We start from the raw sequence: 27,014 nt of genomic DNA on the forward strand, positions 1-27,014 counted from the left end.
ACCAGATTTTTTTTTAATATTTGCTACACTTTATTCTGTATCAGTCCTGCTTGCACCTTATCAAGCCTAATGTAAAACGTTAGGGCCACGAAATAATATAAAACGAACGATCCGCAATCGTAGAAATCACAATGGGTTCAACTTACCAATTTTTCAGCGAAGCAAAAAACGATAGCCGATTCTCGAATCACAACTGACTAGACGCCAAGCCGCTCTGTCTGCTGTATCAGAGCAGACACGCGCCACGGGATTAACTGAAGAAGTACACCGATTTCAGTACCTGCCGAAGATCGAAGTCTCCCTTGTCCGGATATTGGTGCAGGATTCGGTTTAGTTTGCGCTTTGTCAGATCTATTACCGAACCGTCGTTGGTGATTTCACTAGAATAGAAATAGAAATATTAATTGCATTCAAAATACACGAGCATTATTTGCCATCTTACCTTTCATTGTAACTATACTTTTGCACCAAAAACTTGGAGAGATCTTCGAGAATAGGTTCCGAATGTAGAGCAACAAACTGCTCTCGGCATATCTGTAAATGAGAAACAAAATAAAGGAATAAAACTATGGATCACAAATTGAAAAAAAAGGCACATACATCGTCTTTAATTATTGTAACTGTAACTTAAAAACTTGAACTTTGCCCAGGGTCAAAAATCTCGGTCTTGAAGAAAGAAAAAAATTGAACCACTAGGTGATGGTTAAACTACGGCAACAACTATACGTCATCAACAATGTACGATACCGACGCCTTCGTACCATAGGTCGACGAGATTTGTAGAAAAAATATACAGCATGGGCTGTAACGCTGCAGCACGGTAGGCGGCAAAATGTGGAACTATACAGACTGAAGCGAAATCAAACCTGTTGGAGGGCAGATACATCACACATCCTGAAGTTAAGATGTCTAGGATGAAATCGTAGGATAAAGCTAATGTAAATATCTCTCCAGACTTCAATATAGCGAGGTGCTGAGCTGGTAGCGATATCAGGCAATAGCCTACGGTGAGGGACCGAATCCTCCATGTATAGTTATTTCAACAGATTATGGGCCTAAAGGACGCCCTGGAGTAGACGCTGAGTTCTACTAGCAGATCAACGCATCCCGCAAAGCCTTGTACCGGGAGTTAAATATGGAGAGATAAGGATGGAAGCATATTGACGGTCGGACATAAAGGTGTTCGAAAAGTGGAAGCAGCACTATAATGAACACCCGAATGTTGTGGATAAACACAGGCACAGAGGGTCAGGACAGCGAAGATGGAACGTATCGAGCGGGTTTCATCGACAGCCATCTGATAGCGGACCAGATTTTTTTTTCGTTTCGGAAATTCTCCTGAAATGCCGTTCCTGTGGACCGCCCAGTGGGCAAATGGGTAATGAAAATCGTATAGTTGAGATTCTTCAAACTTTAAAGACTTTTGAATTGAAATAAATGAAGTCGTGTATATTTTTTTAGCTTGACTCCCACCAAGTATATGCGGTATGCTGAAATTAATTTTTATGCAAAATAGAAGAAAAAAATACATTATAAGTTTTTGAAAAACGTTTCTCTATTTTTCACTTGCCCCACAAGTGCGTTTTTAACAGTAAATTGAAAAACTAACAGTTAGGGTGCAGAACCACTTGGGGACTTCCATGATTCATTTTGGCATGGGGAGCCAAAGGACTTTTGGGGAATCGGAACGGATTCATTATGAGTGTCAGGCGATTTAACTAATAAAACGATATTACTTCTCTTCTAATATTTACAACGCGTCTTCACTTCATTCGTGTTTATTTATAACTGTTTTCTCTGATAGACTAGGGTGGCTCTTGAAGAACGAGATATCTACGGTGCATCTTATTGATACCCACAGGCGCCCCTCCAGTTAGGCCAAGAATCTTACGCGTCGTCCAGAATGCGTAACTTTGGTGGATGGATCCTCCGATTGATAGTTGGAAATATTATTCATCGCAACCGTAGGCATGCTTTCAATCGATCCACAGTTACTCTCTGCTTTTTTCCGACTATAAGCACATCAAAATACTTTCCATGTCGCTGCACAATTTGATATGGACCTTCGTAAGGTTGTTGCAATGAGCGTCTTACCGCGTCAACTCGAACAAATACTTGGGTACACTTCTGAAGATCTTTATGGATGAAAATTGTCGGTTTACCATGGTGATTAGTCTTGGGTGGTCGTAGTCTCAAAAAGGTATCATGTTATGTCGCAGCAAAAATCGGAGCGATCGACAGAGCTATCAGGTGGATCAAAGAACTTTCCCGGGGACTCGAAGAGGTTGTCCGTACAGAAGTTCCGCTGAAGAACACTTTAATTCATCGCGAAAAGCCGTTTGAAGACCGAGCAAAACAACCGGTAGTTCATCACACCAGTTTCTAATATTCTTGCACAAGAGCGCCGATTTGAGAGTGCGATGAAATCTTCCTACCATCCCATTGGATCCCATGTGGGTGATAAGCGGTACATAGTCCGAATATGTGTGCTCCTAAATATATGTTAATTCTCGAAAAAAGTTTCAACTCGAACTGACGCCTTTGATCCGTTGTAATTGTCTCCGGTGAACCGAAGCGCGAAATCCAATGATGTGTCAACGCCTTCGCTACACAAGGAGCAGTCATGTCTGACAGAGGTATGGCTTCAGGCCAATGAGTGAAACGGTCCAGAATCGTGAGTAGATACGGCCCAACAAGGTCGACATGGATGTGACGGAATCTGCATTTCGGTGGATCGAACGATCCTAACGGGAACATAGTATGCCGTGTTACTTTGGAAAGTTGACAATCCTGACATTCTCGAACGATTCATATGAGACCGTACGAATAGATCCGAAACGACCCGCTTGGTTGCTCGAGCTCCAATGTGTGCCATGTCATGCAATTGGGGAATCACTGACAATCGATGTTTTGCTGGAACGAAAAGACGATATTTGTTCTTGATCGAAACATCACAGTAGACAGTTCTTGATACGTTTGGAATGCGTATAGGTTCTATCTTGAGCACTGAAGATTTTTGGAGAGTTTTGAATTCATCATCATGAATTTGATCTTGATGAAAGATCAATCATGATGTCTGCTTTAATCCGGGATAACGCATCAGCTAGTAAGCGTTCTAGGCGCACTCCAGGTGAAAGCCGCAAACCGGGAAATCAAGCGGTCTTTGATGCTCTTGTATTTGTCTTGTTTCGCCACTATGTGGTATAATTTTGTATCATCCTTGACGACTTTGCCCAACACAAACTGCGCCTCAGCTTGGGCAAACCACATTTCGGAAATTCGCTTTCCAAAACTGTGGCAACTTTCACTAAAATGACGTCGCTTGCTCCAATGTTGTTGGTCGGATTTGTCACGTCGACATTCGCTTCCGGATTTGCCATTATTGAGGTTAGCACACATAACGTTCGAAGAGACTGAAAAGTTCTCGTGTTTTCAGTAAACCGGATGGAAATCTGACGGCGATCACTAAAAAAATGATTTTTTTTATCTTCTAATGTTTACAACGCGTTTTCACTTCATTTGTGTTTTATTCATCACTGTTTTCTCTTGACAGCCTGGGATGGAAGAAGAAAGGGATATCAAGGGTGCATCTTATTGATACCCACAGACTCTAACCACTCGGCTAAGGAAGGCCCTAAAAGTTAAATCTGTCTCATACAAAATTAATGGACACATTTACCCGACATAATATTTCTAACCTTCCAATTACAAAATCTTAGCAGAAATGTTAAGCGTTTTGTAAATACCTACGTCCGATATACATGAAAGTTCATTAATGATCAAGATTTTGTACACAGTTTGTCGCCATCCATCATATCGTCGAAAACATCATAAAGTTAAGATGAATTAAAGCAACATCTAAATTTTCAAGAGCACAAATCTAGAGAACAAAAGAATGGTCTTAAAAGAAAGTTCGATCGATTGGTTGAAACCAACCAGTTACTAATGGATAAAATTTTCAGCGTGGTCTGATTTTTTCGTATTTTAGGTATGGCTTTATTTGGTTCAAGTAACCTTCGGGCTGTCGCGCTGTTCTACTTTGTACAACAGTTGTGATTTACATGCTATCATTTTGCAACAAAGATATCTATCGACACCAAATCAAAATATATTCCTCAAGAATCTTCTTGAGAACAATACTTGACAGTTTTTATTTACAGTATGGCCCTTTAAAATACGATAAAATCAACAAATGTACATGAAAGTCGCATAATAATGAACGCACTATATACGGTTAGAGTAAACCACAGTTCGAAATCGGTATATCTCAAAATCCAGATAATATAGAAACTTGGGGTCTATAATATAGTTGATCTGGTAAGCGCTATCTGATGGTACCTTATTTAATTTGGAATTTGACCGCTAGGTAGCACTAGTGAGCATGGTAGTTTAACTTTTGTTTTGTAGATATTTCAGGATCCTGACCATTTAGAAGGATGGCGTCTTCAGCAAAGTTGTTTAGTAAGTTAAGGACTATCATTGTTTCGAGCTAGTTGATTCAAAATTTTGCCACTAGGCGGCGCTAGTGAGCATGAAACTTTTGTTTTGCAGATATCTCAGGAGCCTGACCACTTAGAAAGATGGCGTCTTCGGCAAAGTAGTTTAGTAGCTCAAGGGCTATCATTATTTGAGCCAATAAATAGGATATTTTGCCACCAGGTGGCGCTAATGAGCATGAGATTTTTGTTTTTGTGGATACTGCAGGATCTTGACTTTTTGAACAGAAACTTTCGGCAAAGAAGCTCATGGACTATCATTATTTTACAAAATCTCGAACTTTAAGGATTAAACAAAGAAAGAATTTGAGCTGCTGAACAACTCTGTCAAACGACGCCATCTTTCTAAGTGATCAGGCTTCCTGAGATATTTGCGAAACAATGTTTTATGCTCACTAGCGCCGCCTAGTGGCAAAATTTTGAATTAACTAGCTCAAACAATGATAGTACTTGAGTTATCGAGCAACTTTGCGGAAGACGCCACCCTTTCTAAATGATCAGGATTCTGAGATCTGCGAAACACAAGTTTCATAGGGGGGTCTGTAGCCTTAAGGTTACGCTTTCGCTTCATAAGCGGAAGGTCATGGGTTCGATTCCCAGCCCCTCCACAAAAAAAAGACCGTCCAGCCATCAGAAAGACGCCTCACGGAGGACCGTGCTTTGGGGAGCACATCCATCCTCCGTCAGTATCAGATGGTGACTGAGACAAACTGACCCTCTTCGCAGGCAGCTAGCCTCACTAACAACAGAGCTCTCTCCTATCTGCTCGGTGTGAGAGTGAAAGAGTAGGAGAGAGTGAAAATAAGATGTAAATATAGGTAAGTTGAAAAATAGATCTGTATCGGTAAAGAAGAAGCTACAGATCAACTGATTCCGGCACAGTAGTGGCCACAAACGCGGACAGAAGGAATTGCGGAGTAGAGCGGAAAAAGCAGAAAAAGCATTAACTTCGGTGAATGCAACAGCCGTTGCACAGGAGACGCCTAGGAGCAATCCGACCACCCGCTCGGAAAAAAGAACGAGGGATACACCAGGAGAGGAGGAAGATCCCAAAAAGCAGAGAAGCGACAATGAGTGCGTCAGTGAGCAGAACGGCAGTGAATGGCGCACCGTGAAAGGTCAAAAGGAGAAGAATACAGCTCGTAAGGAGAGGAAGCGGCAAAAAAAGGAACCGAAGAAGAAAGAAAAGCGACGGTCACCTCGCGAGAGGTTCAGGGGCGATGCTCTTGTCATTGAGGCAAGCGATAAGACAAGCTACGCGGCGATTCTCAGGAGAGTGAGGGAGGACCCAGAGCTTAAGGAGCTGGGTGAAAACGTGGTGAGAACCAGGCGCACCCAGAAAGGTGACATGCTCTTTGAGCTTAAAAAAGATCCGTCGATCAAGAGTTCGGCCTGCCGAGAGCTCGTCGCGAAGTCGCTGGGCAACGAGGCAAGCGTGAGAGCCTTATCCCAGGAGGCAGTGATCGAATGCAGAGAACTGGACGAGATCACAACAGAAGACGACGTGAGGGGTGCACTGTTATCCCAATGCAACCTGGAAGAAGCACCGCAGTCCATCCGGCTGAGGAGAGCTTACGGAGGTATGCAAATAGCGACGATCCGATTACCAGTCGCAGCAGCCAAAAAACTCGTCGAGGCTGGTAAGATCAAGGTGGGATGGTCGGTTTGCCCGCTGAAACTGATCCCTCGGGAGACAAATCCGGTGGAGAGATGCTTCAAATGCATGGATTTCGGCCACCGGGCAATAAACTGCAAAGGTCCCAGACAGGTCCGAACACTGCAGGAAATGTGGTGAAAAAGGTCACGTTGGCAGGGACTGCCTGAATACACCTAGGAGCATGCTGTGTAAGGAGGAGGAAGGTAACGCCCATACGACGGGTGGCTTCAAGTGCCCCAAATATCAGAAGGCGAAGACAGGGCAGTAATGATGATGGAGATAACGCAGGTGAACCTCAACCATTGCGACGCCGCACAACAACTGTTGTGGCAGTCGACAACAGAAACAAAGTGTGACATCGCGATCATTGCAGAACCGTATCGGGTTCCTCCCGATAACGGCAATTGGGTAGCAGAGCAGAGACGACGGCGATTCAAGTAATGGGCCGATTCCCTATCCAAGAAGTAGTGGAACGCTCATACGAGGGCTTCGTGATCGTTAAAATTAACGAAATCTTCGTGTGTAGCTGTTACGCCCCCCGAGATGGACACTGGAGCAGTACACCCAGATGTTGGATGTGCTAACCGACAAGCTGATCGGTCGAACGCCGGTAATAATTGGAGGAGACTTCAATGCGTGGGCCGTGGAGTGGGGTAGTAGACTGACCAACGCGAGAGGCTACAGTTTGCTTGAAGCTCTAGCGAAGCTCGACGTAAGGCTGTGCAACGACGGTCTCGCTAGCACATTTCGCAAAAACGGTAGGGAGTCCATCATAGACGTGACCTTTTGCAGCCCGTCGCTGATCACCAATATGAACTGGAGAGTTAGCGAAGAATACACCCACAGTGACCATCAGGCGATCCACTACTGCGTTGGCCAGAGAAGTTGTTCAGTATGGCAGAGGAGGAATGGAGAACGAAGGTGGAAGACGAAGCATTTCGATAAGGATCTTTTCGTCGAAGCACTCCGAGCAGTAAGCGACGCTCCAAACATGGATGCAGGAGAACTGACAGAAGCGTTGGCGAGAGCGTGTGACGCAACTATGCCGAGAAAATTGGAGCCAAGAAATCAACGGCGTCCTGCATACTGGTGGAACGACAGACTCAGCACCCTTCGCGCAGCCTGCTTAAGAGCCAGAAGACGCGTGCAGAGAGCTAGATCCGAAGCCAGCATGGAAGAGCGTAAAGTGACCTACCGGCTGGCCAGAGCCGCCTTCAAACGGGAAATATCGACGAGTAAAACGAACTGCTACAAGGAGTTGTGCCGGGAAGCTGACGCAAATCCCTGGGGCAACGCCTATCGAGTAGTGATGGCGAAGATCAAGGGCCCAGTTACCCCAGCTGAAATGTGTCCCGACAAACTGAAGGCGATAGTGAACGGTCTCTTTCCTACGCATGCTCCAACAGCGTGGCCCGCCCACACCGTACGCTGACGTAGATGAGGAAAATGCCGGTATACATGTGTCTAACGCCGAGCTGATAACGGTTGCGAATGGATTGAAGCTGAACAAAGCTCCCGGACCAGATGGTATCCCTAATGTTGCGCTAAGGGCAGCAATCTTGGCGTTCCCAGACATATTCAGGACAGCATTGCAGAAGTGTCTAGCGGAAGGCTGCTTTCCAGACAGATGGAAGGTGCAGAAGCTGGTGTTACTGCCAAAACCGGGAAAACCGCCGGGAGATCCTGCTTCATATAGACCAATATGCTTGCTGGATACTCTTGGCAAACTTTTGGAGAAGGTCATCCTCGGCAGGCTGACGATCTACACGGAAGGCCAGAACGGATGGTCGAAAAGGCAGTTCGGATTCCGTAAAAAGACTTCGACGGTGGATGCTATTCGGGCAGTCATCGCGTGCGCGGAGAAAGCGTCCAAGCAGAAGAGGAGAGGCAATTGATACTGCGCAGTGGTAACAATAGACGTCAAGAACGCGTTCAACAGTGCCAGTTGGGAGGCTATCGCCGCAGCCCTACACAGAATGCGGGTTCCAGGATATCTATGTAAAGTTCTACAAAGTTACTTTCAGAATCGGGTACTGGTCTACGACACAAACCAGGGACGGATGTCAATTGAAGTCACGGCGGGAGTTCCACAAGGATCCATACTTGGTCCAACATTGTGGAACATGATGTACGATGGAGTGCTAACCTTGTCACTGCCAAATGGAGTCGAGATCGTCGGGTTCGCAGATGACGTCGTTCTCGCGATAACTGGTGAGACTGCGGAGGAGGTGGAGATGCTGACGGCGGAATCGCTAGACACCATCGAATCGTGGATGACGGGAGTCAAGCTGCAGTTGGCTCATCATAAAACGGAGGTGGTGCTGGTCAGCAACTGCAAGGCGGTACAGCAGTTGGAAATCAACGTCGGAGGGCACGCAATCCCATCGAAGCGCTCTCTAATGCATCTCGGAGTAATGGTCGACGACAGGCTAAACTTCAACAGCCACGTAGTCTATGCCTGCGAAAAGGCAGCGAAAGCTGCTAACACCGTAGCCAGGATCATGCCCAACATTGGAGGACCAAGAAGCAGCACGAGGCGTCTTCTAGCGACCGTATCATCGTCTATACTGAGGTATGGAGTCCCGGCTTGGGCTGCAGCGTTGGGAACCAAACGTAATCGAGATAAGCTGGCAGGTACGTTCCGGCTCATGGCTATACGGGTTGCGAGTGCCTACCGCACTATATCATCGGAGGCAGTGTGCGTTATCGCCGGAATGATCCCCATCTGCATCACTCTGGCTGAGGACATCGCATGTTACCAGCGAAGGGACACCAGGAATGTGAGGAATACCATTAGGTTGGACACAATGGCCAGGTGGCAGCAGGAGTGGGATAACTCGGAGAAAGGAAGGTGGACCCACAGGCTCATTCCTAACGTGTCGGTGTGGACGACCAGAAAACATGGAGAAGTTAACTTCTTCCTGACCCAGTTTCTGTCAGGCCATGGATGCTTCCGGAAATATCTGCACAGATTCGGACACGCAGAATCTCCACATTGTCCGGCCTGTCCAAATATCGAGGAGACACCGGAGCACGTTATATTCGACTGCCCTCGATTCACGGATATACGAAGCGAGATGATGCCAGAAACCGCAAACGTCCTAAATCCGGACAACATCGTGCAGAACATGTGCCAGCATGAAAGCACCTGGAATGCGGTGAACAGGGGAATAACGGCGATTATGTCGTTGCTGCAAAGGAGATGGCGTGAAGACCAGAGAGCTCCGGGTCGCGATCGGAGTAGGCTAGATCTTCCGTCGGGGACTAGACCGAGTAGAGCGGGCGTAGCGTAGTATCGGTTAATAGTCGTCCGGGCGCCTGCAAACCGGAAGCCATCCTCCAACCGGAATTGCAGAACTGACCCTGGCACTTGGCCAACCAACGTCGAGTCGGAGTAGGCTGAGTCCACCGCCGGGGTCCAGCTGAGTAATTCGCGAAATAGCACCGGAATATGGTCGTCGGGGCGCCTGTGAACCGGAAATTTCCCTCCACCGGAATCGCAGGACCGACCTCGGCATCTGCCCGGCCAGCTTCGGAGTAGGCTAAGTCCACCGCCGGGGACTAGTTGAGTAGATCGCGTTGTTGCACCGGCAAATGATCGTCGGGGCGCCTGTGAACCGGAAGCTTCCCTCCACCGGAATCGCAGGACCGACCTCGGCATCTGCCCGGATAGCATCGGTTCGGGAGATCTTCCGCCGCCGGGGAAATCTTCGTCGGAGTAAGATAGATCCACCGCCGGGACTACTCTGAGTAGTACGTAGCGTATCACCGGCTTGAGTCGTCGTAGCGCCAGTGCACCGGAAGCCATCCTCCAACCGGAATCGCTGGACCGACTTCGGCACTCCACCGGCCAGTATCGAATCATGAAGAAGCGCGTAGCCGGAGTAGGCTAGCTCCACCGTCGGGGACTAAGCCGAGTAGCATCGATCGTCACAAACCAGTTTTGGGTCGTCTGGGCGCCAGTGAACCGGAAGTCATCCTCCAACCGGAATCGCTGGACCGACCTCGGCATCCAACTGGTCAACAAGGAGAGCTCGAACAGCAGCAGCGGAGAACGAGTCGTCGTAGCGCAACGAAGTGCACATGAGTGTCCAGTTGAAGATCAACAGAGCTCTGACGCGAGGCCAGCTCAAGGGAAGTATGCGTCGTCGCACAGAAAGCTGTCCAAAGTCCCGGCGAGATGTTCAACCGCCAATTGGGCAAAACGCTCCAACAGCGAACTAGCAGAACAGTTAGAGGTTGAGATTGAAGAAGTGCATGAGCACAGCCCTCCCCCGATGTAGTTGCCTGATGTAGTTCCGGGGGGGATCGAGGCACAGGAGCAGTAGGGAAAGTTTTTTAGTGGTTAAGCACGCCTAACGTGAGTCCCACACCGTGCCAACACACAACAGGCCTGGCTTTTGAAGCTTTTTTGTACCCTACTATAAAAAAAAAAAAAAAAATGGGATATTCGCAAAACCAAGGGTGTTGTATAAAGTACAACGCGCGACTACTCGCGTTACAAAAATTCGCGCGACGACCGAAAGATTAAAAGCGTATTTTCAAGCAAAAGTTGATAAATTTAAAAACAAAAAGTTGATAATGGTATGGCCTCGCTGAGTACCGATGCATGATCAAAATTAGTATCATTTGACCAGCTTAGTGGCCAAACCAAGAGGCGCGCTTTAGAGAGTTTACTGGGAATAAACTTTTTCATCAGAAGGTATAAATAGCGATATTTTTTTTAAAGAAGAACGACTACCTACTTCGTTGTTTCTCAATATAAATGGAGTAAAGCGACATACATTAAATATATGCAACGGTTATACCATAAAAGATCGAAGAAAACTCGTCGCAGTTATTCATCCCGAACAGAAATAGTAAAAAACAAACTCAATATATGTACATACCTTGTTCATCGTTGGCACTGTACAAGCGTGCGTCCAGTAGCAATCGTGAACGGAAATGAAGGTCAATCCGGCCCGTTCGCAAAACAGCGACGTCAGCATCATGTGGCTCGAGTCCAATGAGTGTACGAAGTTGGGCGGGAAAGCGTTCTTCTGCTTCATGATGTTGGGCTTTTCGTACGAGTCCATCGAAAAGTGTTCGGGAATTTGAATGGTTTTGGACGAAGCTTGCCTCTCGGAGCGATTGTACGGTTGCACCACGGGCAGCCCAAGCGGAGTGACCCATTCGACATTCTGAGCGCACACGGCAGAGATGAGCCTCGCACAATCGGTGAACCAATCCTGGATTTCTTTGGCGGATGTGAACATTTCGCTTAAAGCGTTGAACGTTTTTACTGTTAGGTAGCTGGAAGCTGGCCAAACCCAATCTTTTGGGAATTCGTCGATGTATTCTAGTTGGCGAGCTATTTGTTTACGGGCTCCGTAACGAGTTACACCATACACTGTGGTCATCACAGTTTGCTTGATAACTTTTCGTTTGATGAATCCTTCCAGGATTTTGGCAACCTTAACGTCATTTTCGGCGTCTTTGGTGCGGCTGTCTTCTACTAGAGCCGCTACCGCACTGTAAACATCCTGTGGCACGGGAGAAGGCGCGAGATTGACGCTAACAGCGCCAGCCGTGTCACGACCTAGAGCTGCGTAGTGCTGAAGACCGTTGCAGGAACCGTCTTGATGGATGGGAAAGCCACTCATGAATTTGGCTGGATTCGGAGATCGGTGAACTTTGGCAATTTCTATACAGCAAGCCAGGGTTTGCCAAGGTTCGTCGGATGAGCTCCACCACATTCTCCCGGTTAAGGGCCGATCAGCAGAATCAAGTATATCATCCATTATCTCATCGGCGTATTTGAGGCGATCCTCAACTGAATCTCGCTTCTTCAAACCGGTTAGATTGATACAATGTAGCTTCAACCAATTGAACCCATCGGGGCCCAATGGTTTCTTTTGGTGAAAGACCATCAGGCAGCGGGCGAGATCATGTCCCAAATGGTTCAAGTGCGGCGGAATGGGGTATACTCTACCACGGAAGTCGATGTTTTGCGGAAGCCAGAATACTTTATCGCGGAAGTGATTTGCCAATGACAGCCGGTACAATGCATCGCACCATAAGCTGTACATGTCGCCTTGTTTCCGCCGATGAGTCATCTTTTTACGCACCATATTGAAACGATCGAAACCGGTCATCTCGTTGCGCGGAATTGTTTCTACAATCGAAGGAAGGGAACTGGGTGGTTCTGGAACGTCGAGTTTGGCATTTCCACCGTTGTTGAAGACCTCTAGCACTATGTCTAGAACTTCTTCGTTGACTTTCCAAGGAATACTGGCTAGTTGGTTGAGTGCATCGAGCGTGGGATACATATCCTGGGGGTTAGCCTCGTTAATTCGTTCGGACTGTTGGTGGGCTTGCTGCGGCAACCGTATCAGGTCCGATTTTGCCAATATGTAGCCTCCATTCACGGGTGTACTCCAAGGTTGAGGAGGACACACCATGGGGACCAGGTTGATATCGAATTTAAGATTTTCTTGCTGAGACTTTCGATAAAGTTTGATCAACACTGGATGAGGTTTGATTTGTTCTTTGGCTATTTTGGCTTCATATCTAAAAAGTGAGTAGAAAGCTGGAACTAGTTTAGGCTGACGATTTGCTTTGGAGGTAGCGTTTACGTTGATCTTCAGATCATTCTTCAGAATATTGTACAAGAATTTTCCCACTCCGTTGACCGCAGCCTTCGGCCATGTGACACTCTGCACATCCAAACTGGGCCCGTCGTGTCTGTTTTCGTGGACCAGTCTTTGCCACAATTGTCTCGAATTGTCACTGCTGTTTCCTTCCGACAGTACGTCGCAGTACAAGCTGTAGATTTCACACGTTTTGTCCAGCACTCCACTCTGACGTTTCTGCTCCACGTGATATCGAGCTTCTACTTTACGTCCCAGTTCTTTGTGCAGATGGGACAGTCCGATACTGAAACTGTCCGATCCTTCGATTAGCATCTGGGCTTCATCTAGGAGAATTTCCGTAAACTGTGCCACGTTCAGGGCCTTGACGTATGGAAACAAATTGATGGCGCGACTCGATTTGGATTCCGTCACCGCTTTCAAGGTATTGACGTCCCGGTGAAGAGCCATGGTGATTTGTTTGGTCCAAACTTTTCGAAGTTCCTCGAGTTCCTTGCGCTGAAATATATGGAAAGCGTTAATTGGATCGTCAATAAAAGCTAGACATGTCCTGATTACCGAATACCTCAATAATTGATTTTTTTAAGAACATTCAGTCTGCTGAATAAATAATTTTATTATTGAGCCAGGAAAAGTGTAAGAATGATTCAAAATAATGGAAAAAGATTAAAAAATTGTAACCATTTTACTATTTTATTTTTACTAACTTTTACTAGCACAAACTCTAATAAAAGTGTTTGGCTTGATTAAGAACTGTTCATTTCATAAAGTGAATACCTTGGGCATGCTATATCTTTTTAATTTATCAATGAAATTATAATCGCTTTTTCGGAATCAATTATTATTGGAAATTGGCTGAAAAATTGGACAATAATTATTTTTTTTCAAAGAGGGCGTGTTCTTTAGAAGCATCATAAACTAAAAGTTCAATCAATTTATCAGATATCATAAAAACCATGTTCACTGATATTTTAGAGAAAAATATTATAATTTTAAAGGGAACTGATGGAAGTACTTTATATTTATATACCATCTACCAAAGCTGGGAACTGCTTTTCTAGAGATAGGAGATATGCAGAGGCACGGGTGGTGGACGATCAACGGAAGAATGTACAAGTTTAGAATTAAAGGCCGATTCTTTAACTTTAGCATAATCAACGTGCATAGCCCACATTCCGGAAGCACTGATGATGACAAGGAGACATTTTACACCAGGCCTGCCCAACATACGGCCCGCTCATTTTATGCGGCCCGCGGAGGGTTTGAAGATTATTCTCGTATTTGGCCCGTTGACTCCATAAACATGAAATTAGAATATATTAAGGCTAACTATTTGAATTCTCTGTTTAGCCTTGAACTAACATTTCAACTTGGTAATTATTTAAGTAATATTTTTGAATCTTCTCAAATATATGATTTTAGGAATCATTTAAAATCTTTGTTTTGTCTTGTCAGCTAAATTTCAGACACTTTCCGATTGGTGTTTATGAGAAAAAAATTAATTTACACGATTAATCGTGTTCGGACTCCTATCCATATTCGATGAATAAAGCCTAAACAAAAGTCATTGCTGAAAGGCTAACATAATTTCACAGAACCAAAGAGTTGTATTCTCCCAGAATTCTATAGAAACTAATTTTACCAACTCCTGGGAGTAAAAACGCAGTATCCAGGATTATAAACAAATAAACACACTTTCACAAAATTTTGTACAGGATTCGCTATGAATTGTGGATACAATTTTTACGGATACAGGGCTGGTAGCAGTCAGACAGCAAAATAATAGTGACTTTAGTGACCAAAATGATCATAAAAGTGACCAAATAGTGACCAAAAAGTGACTTGAAAACAACAAGTATTAGTCATAAAAATGGCTAGAAATGAAAATACGTTCTGCGTGTATACCCCTCTACTAGCACCATCAAATTCTTACAACAAAAAAAGTATTCATATTGCGATATGTATTTTTTGTAAGCACCTAGTTTTTTACATTTCTTTTTTTGAAATAAGTGTTGATTTTATTCATTGGTCGTCTGGATCCAGTGATATTCCCAAATTCCTTGAGGGACCGAACCGTAGCCATAGCCTACGATTATATTTTAGGCTACAGATTTTTTTCTCGTGTTCGGTTGTTCATTTTTTGAAACAATTTAATACGAGTCTGTGGATGATGTCTGAAGAAATGAAACGATTTTGTGCAACCGATTTTGAGATACGATCATTTTTGTTTGTGATACCACTCTGGCCGAAGGAGGATCTTGAAAACTTCAAAACACACCATATTCTAATTTTAAGATTGCTTGGAGACGAATCAACCTACCTATTTATATGATTTTTATTTTGCGGAGAAACTCCTCATTATCTAACATTGTACAGCTCATATATATATATATATATATATATGTATATATATATATATATATATATATATATATATATATATATAATATATATATATATATATATATATATATATATATATATATAATATATATATATATATATATATATATATATATATATATATATATATATATATATATATATATATATATATATATATATATATATATATATATATATATATATATATATATATATATATATATATATATATATATATATATATATATATATATATATATATATATATATATATATATATATTTTTTTTTTTTTGGTTAAGTTGACCAAAACAAAATGGTGGCCAAAATAGGGGAATGTCGGTCCCCCAAGGAACATCGATATATCTTCAAATCCATACAAACCTGAAAATAGGTGAGTTTTTTTAGAACTTTTTTAAAAAATGGTACAAAAAAATTGAGAAACAAAAAAGTTATAGCGATTTAAATGTTTTTATGGTAAAAACTGAAGCTGCTTGTAGAGGAGTTAATCAATCTACATACTAAGCGAATTTAGAATGTAGAGAACAGCACTAATCTCAAATCTTTCTCAAGAGTTTATCTGTCCGAGATAAGACTTGATTGTCATGCTTAAATGATGAAAAAGATGGTACATTTGAGTTTTCGGCAGTGCTTCGGAAAGTCCGAGCAAGACGCTTCGTTTTCGGGACGCCGGGAGTTTGGTTTTCGTTCCGCGTGTTTTGCTGGGCAGTGCTTCGGAAAGTCCAAGCAAGACGGTTCGTTTTCGGGGCACCGAGAAGTTTTGCTGTTCCCGCTGTGTGAGTGCAAAAAATATTCGTGTTCAATCGAGGATGGATTACCAACTGGTGAGCTCATTTCATGCTTATGATAACACATTTTTTCATGAAAGCGTTAGTTTATGTAATATTCAATCAAACTTTGTATGGTTCGTCACTACAAGTATCGGCATTATGCTTGTTTTATACAATTCTAATATACATATAAAATTTTTGATATTACTTAAGATACTTTTTTGAATTGTTCGACATTATGAATGTTGTCCTATTTTTCAAAATTTCTACTAAATACTTTTGTTTTTGAGACAAAAATGCACAGCAATACACTTATGTAATTTTCAAACAAACTATGTATGGTTCGTCACTACAAGTGTCGGCATTATTCCTGTTTCATATAATTTATAATATATGCATATATTTTTCACTTTTCGCTTCTGTTGAATGGTTTGACATTATAGATTTTGACGTTTATTTTAAATTTTTTACCAAAAACTTTTCGAGACAAAAATAAAAACTAGCTTTAAGTACAGTCGAATTTTGTTCGTTGCACTACGTTTAATTGCACTTCGTTTTAATTGGGCTCCCGTTAAGTGGGCTATAGCCCACCTAAAACGAAGGCAAGCGTCACTTTCTGACATAAACCGCAATTTGTCAATGTTGGTAGCCCTGAATTTCTATTGTAATCGGTGTTTTGACAGCTCAAATCTTAGCCCGATTAGTGAAAGTCTTTCACTAATCGGGCCACGGGTTTAGTGCAACGAACGAAGTTGACTGTATAAGTCGTATTTTCCTCCTTATCCATGAATCGCATTACCGAACAAAGGTGACTCCAAGATCTATTCCTGTTCCACTAATAAACACCCTTCCCGTGATGATTGTGGAGATGCAGAGGTATTCTCGGTCTCTAGAAGCAACATTCATTGCACCCTAACATTCCTTGCCAATCACAACTGACTGTAAGGACTTGGCCGGCGTCGTTATTGATCAATAATATTAGATCTGCTGAAATTGCACTCCGAGAGTAAGCGGAAACTCTCATCTTTTATTCATTTGGATCGCAGTGCAATTATTACCAGTTCCGAACAATCACGAAGTAGCAACCATTGACATGTACAGTCAGTCTATGCTATCCTATGCTAAAAAGATGGTACATTTGAGTTTTCATATATCCTTTTTTTACGAGACGAACATTAGCTAAATATAGGTTACTATGTTATATTTCTGATTTCAGTCGAAAAATAACAAAACAAAACAAATGCATGAACTCTGATAAACAAACTCGTGATAGAATTATTAGCAAAATTCCTGTTAATGAGGATCATTTTGGTGAAAATTTATTGAAGATTTTGAAGTAGAGATGCAAAACGATAATAAATCGAGGGAAAATGTTTGGTTGCAGACAAAATTGTGGCGAAGATCGTAAAACATTCTGAAAAAATCCGATTTGACGATAGGTAATCGTTACTGATCTCACTATTGAATAATTATTATCTTCCAACAATGTTCAAGAATTCATTATAGAAACGTGTTTTTGTATAGAAATAGTTTAACAAAGCTGTGTAAAAAATCAGTGTCAAGAGTAAATCAATGGAAAATGTATTGTTTATTTTTTGGAATTTCGAATGTAATTTCTGAAATGACTTCAAGCAAAATAAGTACTAGCTTTTGAAATCCTGGGCAAGTTTATGACAAAGTCATGTTATTCATAGCCATCTCTGGCTTATCTTCCAGAGCAGTTTTGATGATGCTCATATAGAAAGCTGGTCTAGGAGTTCTTCTAAAGCCGTAGATTACTCAGATGAGATATTGGTCCTGATTTTTGCCAAAATTTTGTGAAATATTTCGGACAAAAAATTCATCCCAGAGTTGCTTTCAAATTTTTGCCAGAATCTTCTCCCAAACTTTTCCCAGGAAATTTTTATATTTTCCGTTGGAAATGTCTACGGAATATTCACTTGAATACTTCCAGAAAGTTAGCCGGGAGTCCATACTTTTCTTGAGTCAAGAATCTTGACGCTTTGATTCCCAAAACACACTTATTGTCTTTATGATAACAATATATATTTCTATCTGATTGTGTTTGAAAAGCTAACCCAGCCCAGAATATTAAATTTCATTATCATCAAATCACAAAAAAAAGTGACTTTAGTGACCATTTTCCTGAAAAAAGTGACTTTAGTGACTTTTTGTTGGAAATAGTGACTTTTAAGTGACCAGGTCAAAAAAAGTGACCAAGTCACTAAAAAGTGACTTGCTACCAGCCCTGCGGATTTTTTTTTCTATCTTTATTAACGAGATTTTTAGCCCTGGGCTAGTTCATCTCGGGACCAACGGCTTTACTTCCCTTCCGAAGGAAGTCGTCACTGAAATTTATAGTGACTATATCGGGGATGGGGTTCGATCCCAGGTCCTCGGCGTGAGAGGCGTGTGTTCTAACCACTACATCAGGTCCGTCCCCTCAGCCCTGCGGATAACATGGGTGAGATTCTAACAAAATGTTCAACAGGATTTCACAGGATTGTACAGAATTTTCATCGAATTCAATTTGTTTTTTTTTTAAATCCTGGCCAATGTTGAAATGAATTCCTGGACAGCATTTCTTCAGCCTATGCGACGCGATTCTGAAGGAATTTTGTACTTGTAAAATTCAGGACACAATTCTCACTTAATTCTGACCAAGATTTTCGCCACTTTTGCAGCATTTAGGGTCACGAATCTCACAAGATCCTTTCTATGTAGGATTTCAGATGATACTAGGTGGTATTGTGGCAGAATTCTAAGTATGATTATTAGAGAATTTAAACAAGCTGCAACATTTCTGAATAGACTTTTCAAAATATCATGTGGAAGATTATTGCATAATTTTGAAAGAGACTCTCTAAATATCCATCACAAAGATTAGTATCATTTATCTAATTTTTGATTTCGAAAACCAGTTTGCTTCATTTACTGACTTTTGTCAAATTTCATGCGAATATATGGGCATTTGAAGAAAATGGCCCGCCACACAAAAATGATTCGGCGATTTGGCCCGCGATTCAAAAAGGTTGGGCAGGCCTGTTTTACACGCAGCTTGAACGCGTGTACGAACGCTGCTCAAGCCACGACGTCAAGATCATCATAGGAGATTTGAACGCTCAGGTTGGCCAGGAGGAGAAGTTCAGACCGACGATTGGAAAGTTCAACGCCCACCGGCAACGAGATCGGCATACGACTGATAGATTTCGTCGCCTCCAAGATTATGGTCATTCGTAGCATCTATTTCCTGCGCAGCCTCCTGTATCGGTACACCTGGAGATCACCCCAACAGACAGAATCGCAAATCGACCAGGTTTTGATCGATGGACGGCACTTCTCCGACATAGCCGACGTCAGAATCTATTGTGGCGCTAACATTGACTCCGAGAACTACCTGGTGATGGTGAAGCTGCGATGTACGGTACCGACGCTCACCTCGGTACAATCTAGCGCGACTGAAACCAAGGGACTGGCAGCACTATACCAACCAACACGAAGTTTTCGTAGCCAGCATTGCAAGGCTCAAGCCGAAGGTCCAAGCTGACAGCCAGCTTGAATGTGCAGTTTTGATGCTGGCTACAAAAATATTACTGAAGATCAGGACAGCGAAGGCGATGGCTACTTTAGCACAGCGGACAGTAAAAACTAGCCAGCTCCCACGGTGGAGAAAGTTAAGGATGCCATTCAACAGCTCAAGAACAGCAAGGCCGCTCTGGCGCGGAGAGGTTGGCCGCTTGTCTGTTTTGGCTGATAATCAGAATCTTGAAAACGGAACAGCCTCCGGAGGAGAGGAAGCAAGGCCATCTACAAAAAAACGACAAACGGGAATGTGAAAATTACGAAAATTATCGTGCAGTTACTATCCTAAACGCCACCTGCAAAGTGCTATCCCAGAAAATCTTCCGTCGTCTATCACCTATAGCAAACGAGTTGGTTTCATCGACGGCCGCTCGACAACGGACCAGATCTTTTCTATGCGGCAAATTCTCCAGAAATGCCATGAGAATACAAAACGCTTGCCAACACGTCTTTGCATGCACGCAGAACGCGTCAAAAAAAATCTGATTCTTTATCATTATTCTAACAAAAACTTAATAACAAAATGTTACGCCGTTTTGTTCAATTACTTACGACGTTTCTTACCAGTGTAAGATTGATCCAAGTATTTTGTTTTGATTCGTGGTTAAGTCACTTTATCTTTCCATATAACTAGCTATAAGTTGCAAAAGTTGAAGATCTTACTTATGTAGTTTTCTAATTCTGAAAATTTAACGGTTTTGAAGTGAAAATCTAGTTGGCTCAGAGTGGAACGTGTAGAATTTCGTCTGGGAAACACGTGGAATCGATAAACTAAGTTTGTTAACTCTTCTGACTTACGGTTGTTTGAATAAGTTTTCAAGAATTCTTTCCAATTTTTACTCAAGTGTTTTGTAAGAGTCTTGCAAAAAATACATAAAATGTCACAAAGGATTCTGTTATAATTCTCAGCAATTATATGCGAGAATCATGATCAGGATTATTTATGAATCCGTCTGTGGGTTCTATATTCATGTCCAGGATTGTGACATTTTTCTTTAGGATTCTGTGTTGATCTAGTTTTTAAAATGAAAAAAAAAAAATCCAAGCCAAGAAGAAGAAAAAGAAAGATTCGAAAAACTAAAATTTTAGCTTAACCCTCTAATACCCAACCCCGCCTTTAGACGGGGTACACTTTGGAATTTTGTGTATTTTTTCGAAGCTCGGAAATCAAAATGATGTTATTTTCGGCTTATACCTTAACTCATAACAAGCATATAAGAAAAGTTTTTTAAGACTTTTGAAACTTTTTTGTATTTTTAGAAATTGTTTGAAAAATTGCATTCTTATATAACCTACAAATGCCTGGGCTTCATTTAACGTGTAATATAAAAAATCGTACCTTTTATATTTTTCTACGATTAACCTATCACAAAAGAAGAGCCTGGTGGTATTAAAATCATTTCAAACCTGTTTTTCCGTTAGTTACACGGAAAACAAAATACGCTCCGAAAAAAAATTAAAAATTTAATATTTTTAAAAATACCGTAACAATTTAAATTTTTATTGTTGTCAAAAATCCACAACTAGAAAAGGCTTCAAGAAAAAATGAAAAAAGCTAGGGATGTTCAAAAATAAAAATTATAAAAATCAAAAACCAAAATTGAAAAATTTGCAAATAAAAATAAATAAATGCCCAAAACGTGTTTAGAACGATTTTAGATAACGAAAAATAATACTTAAATCGAAAATAAAAATTTGGGTATTAGAGGGTTAAAATTGAACCAAAGAAGAGTATAAAAAGAAAAATAAATCACGATTTCTAGATTTTATCAAAATCAATGGAAAGAAGCCCTTAATTTAATCCTACAATCTTTAGAACATAAGATAGAAGCCTGGGTCAGTGATCAAGTGAGATTTGCGATCAGGGCTTAACTGGCAAATAAAAAATCAATGTTAAACTATCGCTAGGGGAAAAGTGAGTGGCTAATAGACAATTAAATCTACAATTTCAATAGTATACTTTGTTGATTTTGTCAGTTTACGCAAATTTCTCCGAAAAAATAGATTTCAAGAAGATTCTAAGAAACGAAATTCTGGAAAATGATATAGAATCGATTGATCTGTCGCAATATTTCATTTTTTGCAATCCCGCGCTTAGAACGTGTGAAATATACGAGTATGCGTGCTACTCGACCGAATATTAAGGCTTTACCTCGCCGAATATTATAATTTTGTTCAGCAGAATAATAACGTTCCAACTATTCGGTATTCGTCAATAAATAAAACATGAAAAATACTCACATATTGCTTAACAGTATCATTCGCCTCGGGGAACTTTTGAATGCTTTTCACCGTCAGATGTCCTTTCAATTCGAGTTCTACTTGAGCTTTACTGAATTTTTCTAGCTGATCGCGTGTAAATCCGGCCTTCGGGTTCATTATTTCAGTACCAACTTGAACATCGCTTTTGTTAGCAGCAGTTGTATCGATTGGCCGGACATATTCGTTGAGTGAATTTAGCAGGTGATTACCGTACAATAATTTAGGAGGTGTATAGACTGGTCTGAAGCCTGGTTTCAACTGATTGAATAAATTCAGTACAGTTTCCCGCTGATCGCGTACAAATTTGCTTTGATTCAAAACGGTGTCCATCGTGTATCCTTTGGTTTCAGCTTCTTCCAGGTAAGTTAGCGCATCTTTCTCTACATCTTCTGTGGTTTCCATCCTACCAAGGCACTCAAAAATGGCAGCATACATTTGAGGATTCGGTTCGATATTATCTTCTTTCAGAATTTTCAGTATGTCTTTGATTTTCAAGATAATACCCTTTTCGGCATACCCATGCATTAGGATATTATAGATTTCAACATCTGTAACTTTCCGTTTTCGTTTGTGTCTGTAGTTCAACACGGTTGCATAGGCGCGATTTATCATTCCACTGGAGAGACAGATGTCTAAATATGCATGCAAAGTTACATGAAAACTTTTGTGGCGTGCCAGCAACTCCATTTCAGAACTTTTGTAATTCTTTGAATCGAATTTTTTGCCCTTCTCTTGGGTTTGCTTGCCTTTCTTTAATTTGGATTTTTGTTTCTGAGTCCTGGGGATTTCAAGAATTTCTTCTTCTACCGAAGCCTCATGATGTTCTAGGAATTCTTCCTCAATTGCATCCTCTACGATTGTAGCTTCACTGGATTGACGCCTTTCGTGATGTTCTTTGAGTGTCCGGTAGCTTTCCAAAATTTCTGCCAACGTTGCGTTGGGCAATTCCATTTCTTTCATGTCTTTTCCGATGTAGATCACTGGAGTTTCCACGAAATTCCATTTGGATATGTCAGGCGAGGTATGTGTGCTGGTTTTGCTTAAGTTCTCGGGAGATTCGACATTTTCCTGAGCTATTTGATTATTGATAAAATCCGACAGTTTTTGGGCTTTCAATTGCTGAATTGATGCTTTGGTCTGCTTGGTTGAAGTGTCCGTAACTGTTGGTAAGTAGAACATAAACAATTTATTACAATTGTGCAGTTAATTTGCATATATTTTATAAAGAACTAGTGGTCCCGGCAAACTTCGTCTTGCCATCAAGTAGGCTGATGAAAACCGTTACGAATCGTCCCATACAAAATGACAGTTCCGTTCACTGTCGTTTTTTCCGGCTTTCCCGGTGAATGTCCTGGAACTTTTATATACACAAACACGTCGGAACCCTTGAATAACAAAATGGAGAAAGAATCATCAAAATCCGCTAGCCCGTTCGTAAGCCATTTCGTGACATACAAACACCATTCCATTTTTATTTATATAGAAGAAGATAGATGAGCGTTAGAACACAGACAAACAGACGTCACACTCTCATCGCTGTCCATCGACCAACTTTTTAACGATCGATTCAAATATTGGGTAGGTGGTCAATCGACCACCCGCAGCGCTCGCGTCGTTTTTGTTCGTGTTTGACGTTTACACACTACCGCCACCTGTTGGTCCATCGGCCAACTACAGTGTTTTAAGCATTGGGCGTACATGATTTCGCGACTATGATTTTGATCGAGATTTGTTCTAAGTGTTACGTCTGTTTCTCTGTGGTTAGAAGTAAATGGATATATGTGACAAAAAACTAATTAGGACTGTGCTAAAAAAGTCGATTTCTAAAATAGAAAAAATGAAATCAATAAAAGAAATCCAAGAGGGAATACTTTTCACTTATGTAACGCATTTTCGAAGATATTGGTTATATACATCAACAAGTATATATCTGACTTGTCATAGCGCTAGTAATCATTACAGGCTTTTCGATCAGTTTTTTCTTAACTTATTGAATACTTCGATTAAAGTAGCTAATCCTTAAAACTTTCACCTCAATCAAGATTCATTGGAAACTTGACTTCATATTTTACATGGTACGTGCTAAAAAAATATATTTTTCAAAATTCTGAAAGCTTTTCTAGTAATGCATCATTGGAATCCTATGGAAAAAGTAACATGACAAAATTCAAGTACAGTCGACTCTCCACATCTCGATGTTCTACATCTCGATATCTCTCCCTATGTCGATGATTTCATAAGTACCTTCAGGTTGCATACATTTTCACTCTCCATATCTCGATATCCTCCTTATCTCGATATCTCGATGTGTTTCTGTTGATTTTTCGTTCTCAATTTTCTCTCCGTATGTCGATATGACCAATATCGAAGGTTACTAGACCAAAGATTTGGGATTCAAAACAAATTAGGAGCGCTAAATGACGTCTGTTTGTGTATTACTTTCTTGGCAACGGAGTGTTTTTCAATCTAGTATTCATCAAAAATTTGTTCTTTGTCTCGATCTCTCCCTATCTCGATGGTCTCTTCGATATCGAGATGTGGAGAGGCGACTGTAATTACAAAAATGGAATAAAAGTTAAATAAAGTAATCAATTCATTTTCTTTTTAGATATGTCCAATGTCACACAAACTGACAGCACAGTGCAGTTTCCTTAACATAGAGGGAGCATAATTTTAATGCTCGAACATTGTGTGTTTTTAGGCACACCGCCGTAATACGAAAGTACCACCACAATCGAACGAAATACTGTAATAATTTGTCTACCAAAAAAGCCGAATCACAGAAGGCCGAATCGTAAAAGGACGAAACCACAAATGGTAAAAATCATTTGATTTTTGAACCACAAAATCTGGCACATTTTTCTATAATATTTAGGACATTTTTACAGTAGGGTAAGTCGGAACAAGATGAGAAAAACTTTAAAAAACACCTTTCATATTATGATTGATTGCAAATCTTATAGGCAATCCTCTAATTACCTTTTCAAATATACCACAAAGAGTGACAATTATCGTCTCGCTTCCCGTTAGGATTATAAAAAATTCATAGAAATTTCCAATTTGTGTGGGAGTCAAAAACATGTCAATTCTATTCAAATTATATTATGTTTTTTGTTGGACGGACATATTTTCCTACAAATATCATCATTGCACCAGGGGAACAGCACTACTTTCAGAACTACAAAAATTATGTGCCAATTTTCGGATATTCATACAAAGTAGGCCGAAATCGTATGGATGGTCGAAAATTGGTGCTCTTCCCCTATCCGCTCACTAGTGTAAAAATTGATTTTTACCCAACATTTTTCGCACTGATGACAACTTTTAAATGAAGTCATCTGACATTATTTTCATTTAATACAATAATTCTTTATATTGAAAACACAAGACCTCGTGAGCGGTTATTGGATCACTAGGTATTTTTTGTGTGTTCCAATAACCGCTCATGCAAAAAATTACACAAAATTTTAAAGAAAAATGTCGATTTTAGTATACAGCCTTCTTTATTGCAGTAGTAGCTATGGTTTGACTTTAAAAAATATCATGCATATAACGAAATTCGAAATACTGCATTTTTTAGTAATTTTGTAGCAAATGCATTGCAATACTTTTTGTATGAAAACTTCTCAAATTCTTTTGGCCGATGATTACCTTTACTTGGAGCTACATTGTGACGTAAAAATAGTGTTGATCAACACAACAGTTATTTTATAATGAACATTTGAACATTTACCTAATTCAAAACTAATCAAAATGTCACGTACACCCACTTTTCTAGGGCTCAAATCATACATTTTCTTACCCTTTAGAAGTTCAGTAAATTTTTTGACATTTTTCTTCCGTTTTTTCTTGCTTGAAAGTTCCAGCATTTCAGGCGTTGGAGTTGTTGAGTGAACACGTTTGATAATGTCATACTTTATTGAAGAAACATCTGAAACAAACGAAAAAGGTTTATAGATGATCAATGATTTAATAATTTATGTTAGATGATTGTATATTATAATTATTTCAATAACGAACTGTTTGTTAACTGAACTTCTGTTCATGTCAGAGAATTTGTTACTGAATCTCCATAATACTTTATCTTCTATCAAGCTCGTAAAGGTATGGTCCCTCTACCCTAGTATTGTTTACAAACTTTCTTCGTTCTTCCTCTGTTTGTTTTGATTGCATAACAAAACATAACCTATCTCACCAATTATTGTCCCTGGCAAGGATTAATACGCAATTCCCATTCACGGAAACTGTTATCGATCCTGATACTGGAAACCAAGGCCAACGAATCACCGAAATAGGTCCCTATCGAATTACTCACCGCTTCTGAGGAGTGCAATTTCCTCGGTTGCCAATCCTCCCAGTTGCTGGTTACATAAATGGGAAAAATTCTGGAAGCAGATCAGTTCCGGATTAAGTCGCACCACGCTGGTCTTGTTGGCCAGCAGTTTGTTCTTATTTCTAGAAAGGCTTCTTAGGCTAAGCATTCGATACATTTTGGGAGCACTTTTACGAATTGTACTGTCGAAAAACCGGTGAAAATGCGTAAATTTAACAGGACGAGCACGACCGCGAGCACATTTTGTGTTTTGAAAAAAGAAGTGAGGAGCAAACAGTGCAAAACAGAACTAAAGATGACAGTTTTATATGTTCGCCGAAGAGTGAGTTCAAAGTTCGCACAATGCACGCTCGAAAGATTCAACCTGACGACGATAATACCACAACACCACAGTTGGCAATCTGCAAGAGTACACGGACAAAATATTCTATATTTGAAACGTAATTTCAAAATTTTGGAGCTTTGTGGCCGTTCTTTGGAGCATTGTGGTTTTTCAATGAAATGTATTAAAGTTCCTTTGAAATTTCCTCCAGGAAGTTCTTTCGGGAAGTTGCTTTAGGAAGTTCCCTTGGCAAGTTGGGAAGTTTCTTTGGAAAGTTCGTTCGCAAAGTTCACTCGGAAAGATGCTTCAGAAAGTTCCTTCATGAAGCTCGCCCAAAGGATTTTTTGACGGAACTTCCGAAAAAAAATTCGGAAGAAACTTTCGACGGGACTACCGAAGGAACTTCAAATGGAACTTCCGAAGAAACTCCGAAAAAAAAAAACAGAATTTTATGGCAGAATTTCCTCGAGAAATACCTGGAGGTGGAAGAATTGCTGAAAAAACTTTCTAGAGGAATTTTTAAAGGCTTCCATTGAGGAATTACTATGAGATATAATA

General features: G+C 41.0%; 1 protein-coding gene across 2 annotated transcripts; it reads right to left on the reverse strand.

Moving 5' to 3' along the window:
• Nucleotides 1-15: 15 nt before the first annotated feature.
• LOC5572646 (DNA-directed RNA polymerase, mitochondrial) lies at nucleotides 16-26,415 on the reverse strand. 2 transcript variants are annotated; one of them, XM_021845115.1, is made up of 6 exons: nucleotides 26,117-26,415; nucleotides 25,604-25,732; nucleotides 21,781-22,961; nucleotides 11,043-13,280; nucleotides 443-534; nucleotides 16-380 (listed from the first exon to the last, which is right to left on the reverse strand). In XM_021845115.1, the coding sequence occupies exons 1-6, from the start codon at nucleotides 26,289-26,291 to the stop codon at nucleotides 251-253; spliced, it is 3,945 nt and encodes a 1,314-aa protein (XP_021700807.1). In that variant the 5' UTR covers nucleotides 26,292-26,415; the 3' UTR covers nucleotides 16-250. The 2 variants fall into 2 exon arrangements, with proteins under 2 accessions (XP_021700807.1, XP_001654145.2); XM_001654095.2 differs by lacking the exon at nucleotides 25,604-25,732.
• Between the last annotated feature and the right edge of the window lie 599 nt (nucleotides 26,416-27,014).

The sequence above is a fragment of the Aedes aegypti genome, chromosome 2 (genome assembly GCF_002204515.2).
Source record: "Aedes aegypti strain LVP_AGWG chromosome 2, AaegL5.0 Primary Assembly, whole genome shotgun sequence".
In the NCBI taxonomy this organism is placed as follows: domain Eukaryota; kingdom Metazoa; phylum Arthropoda; class Insecta; order Diptera; family Culicidae; genus Aedes; species Aedes aegypti.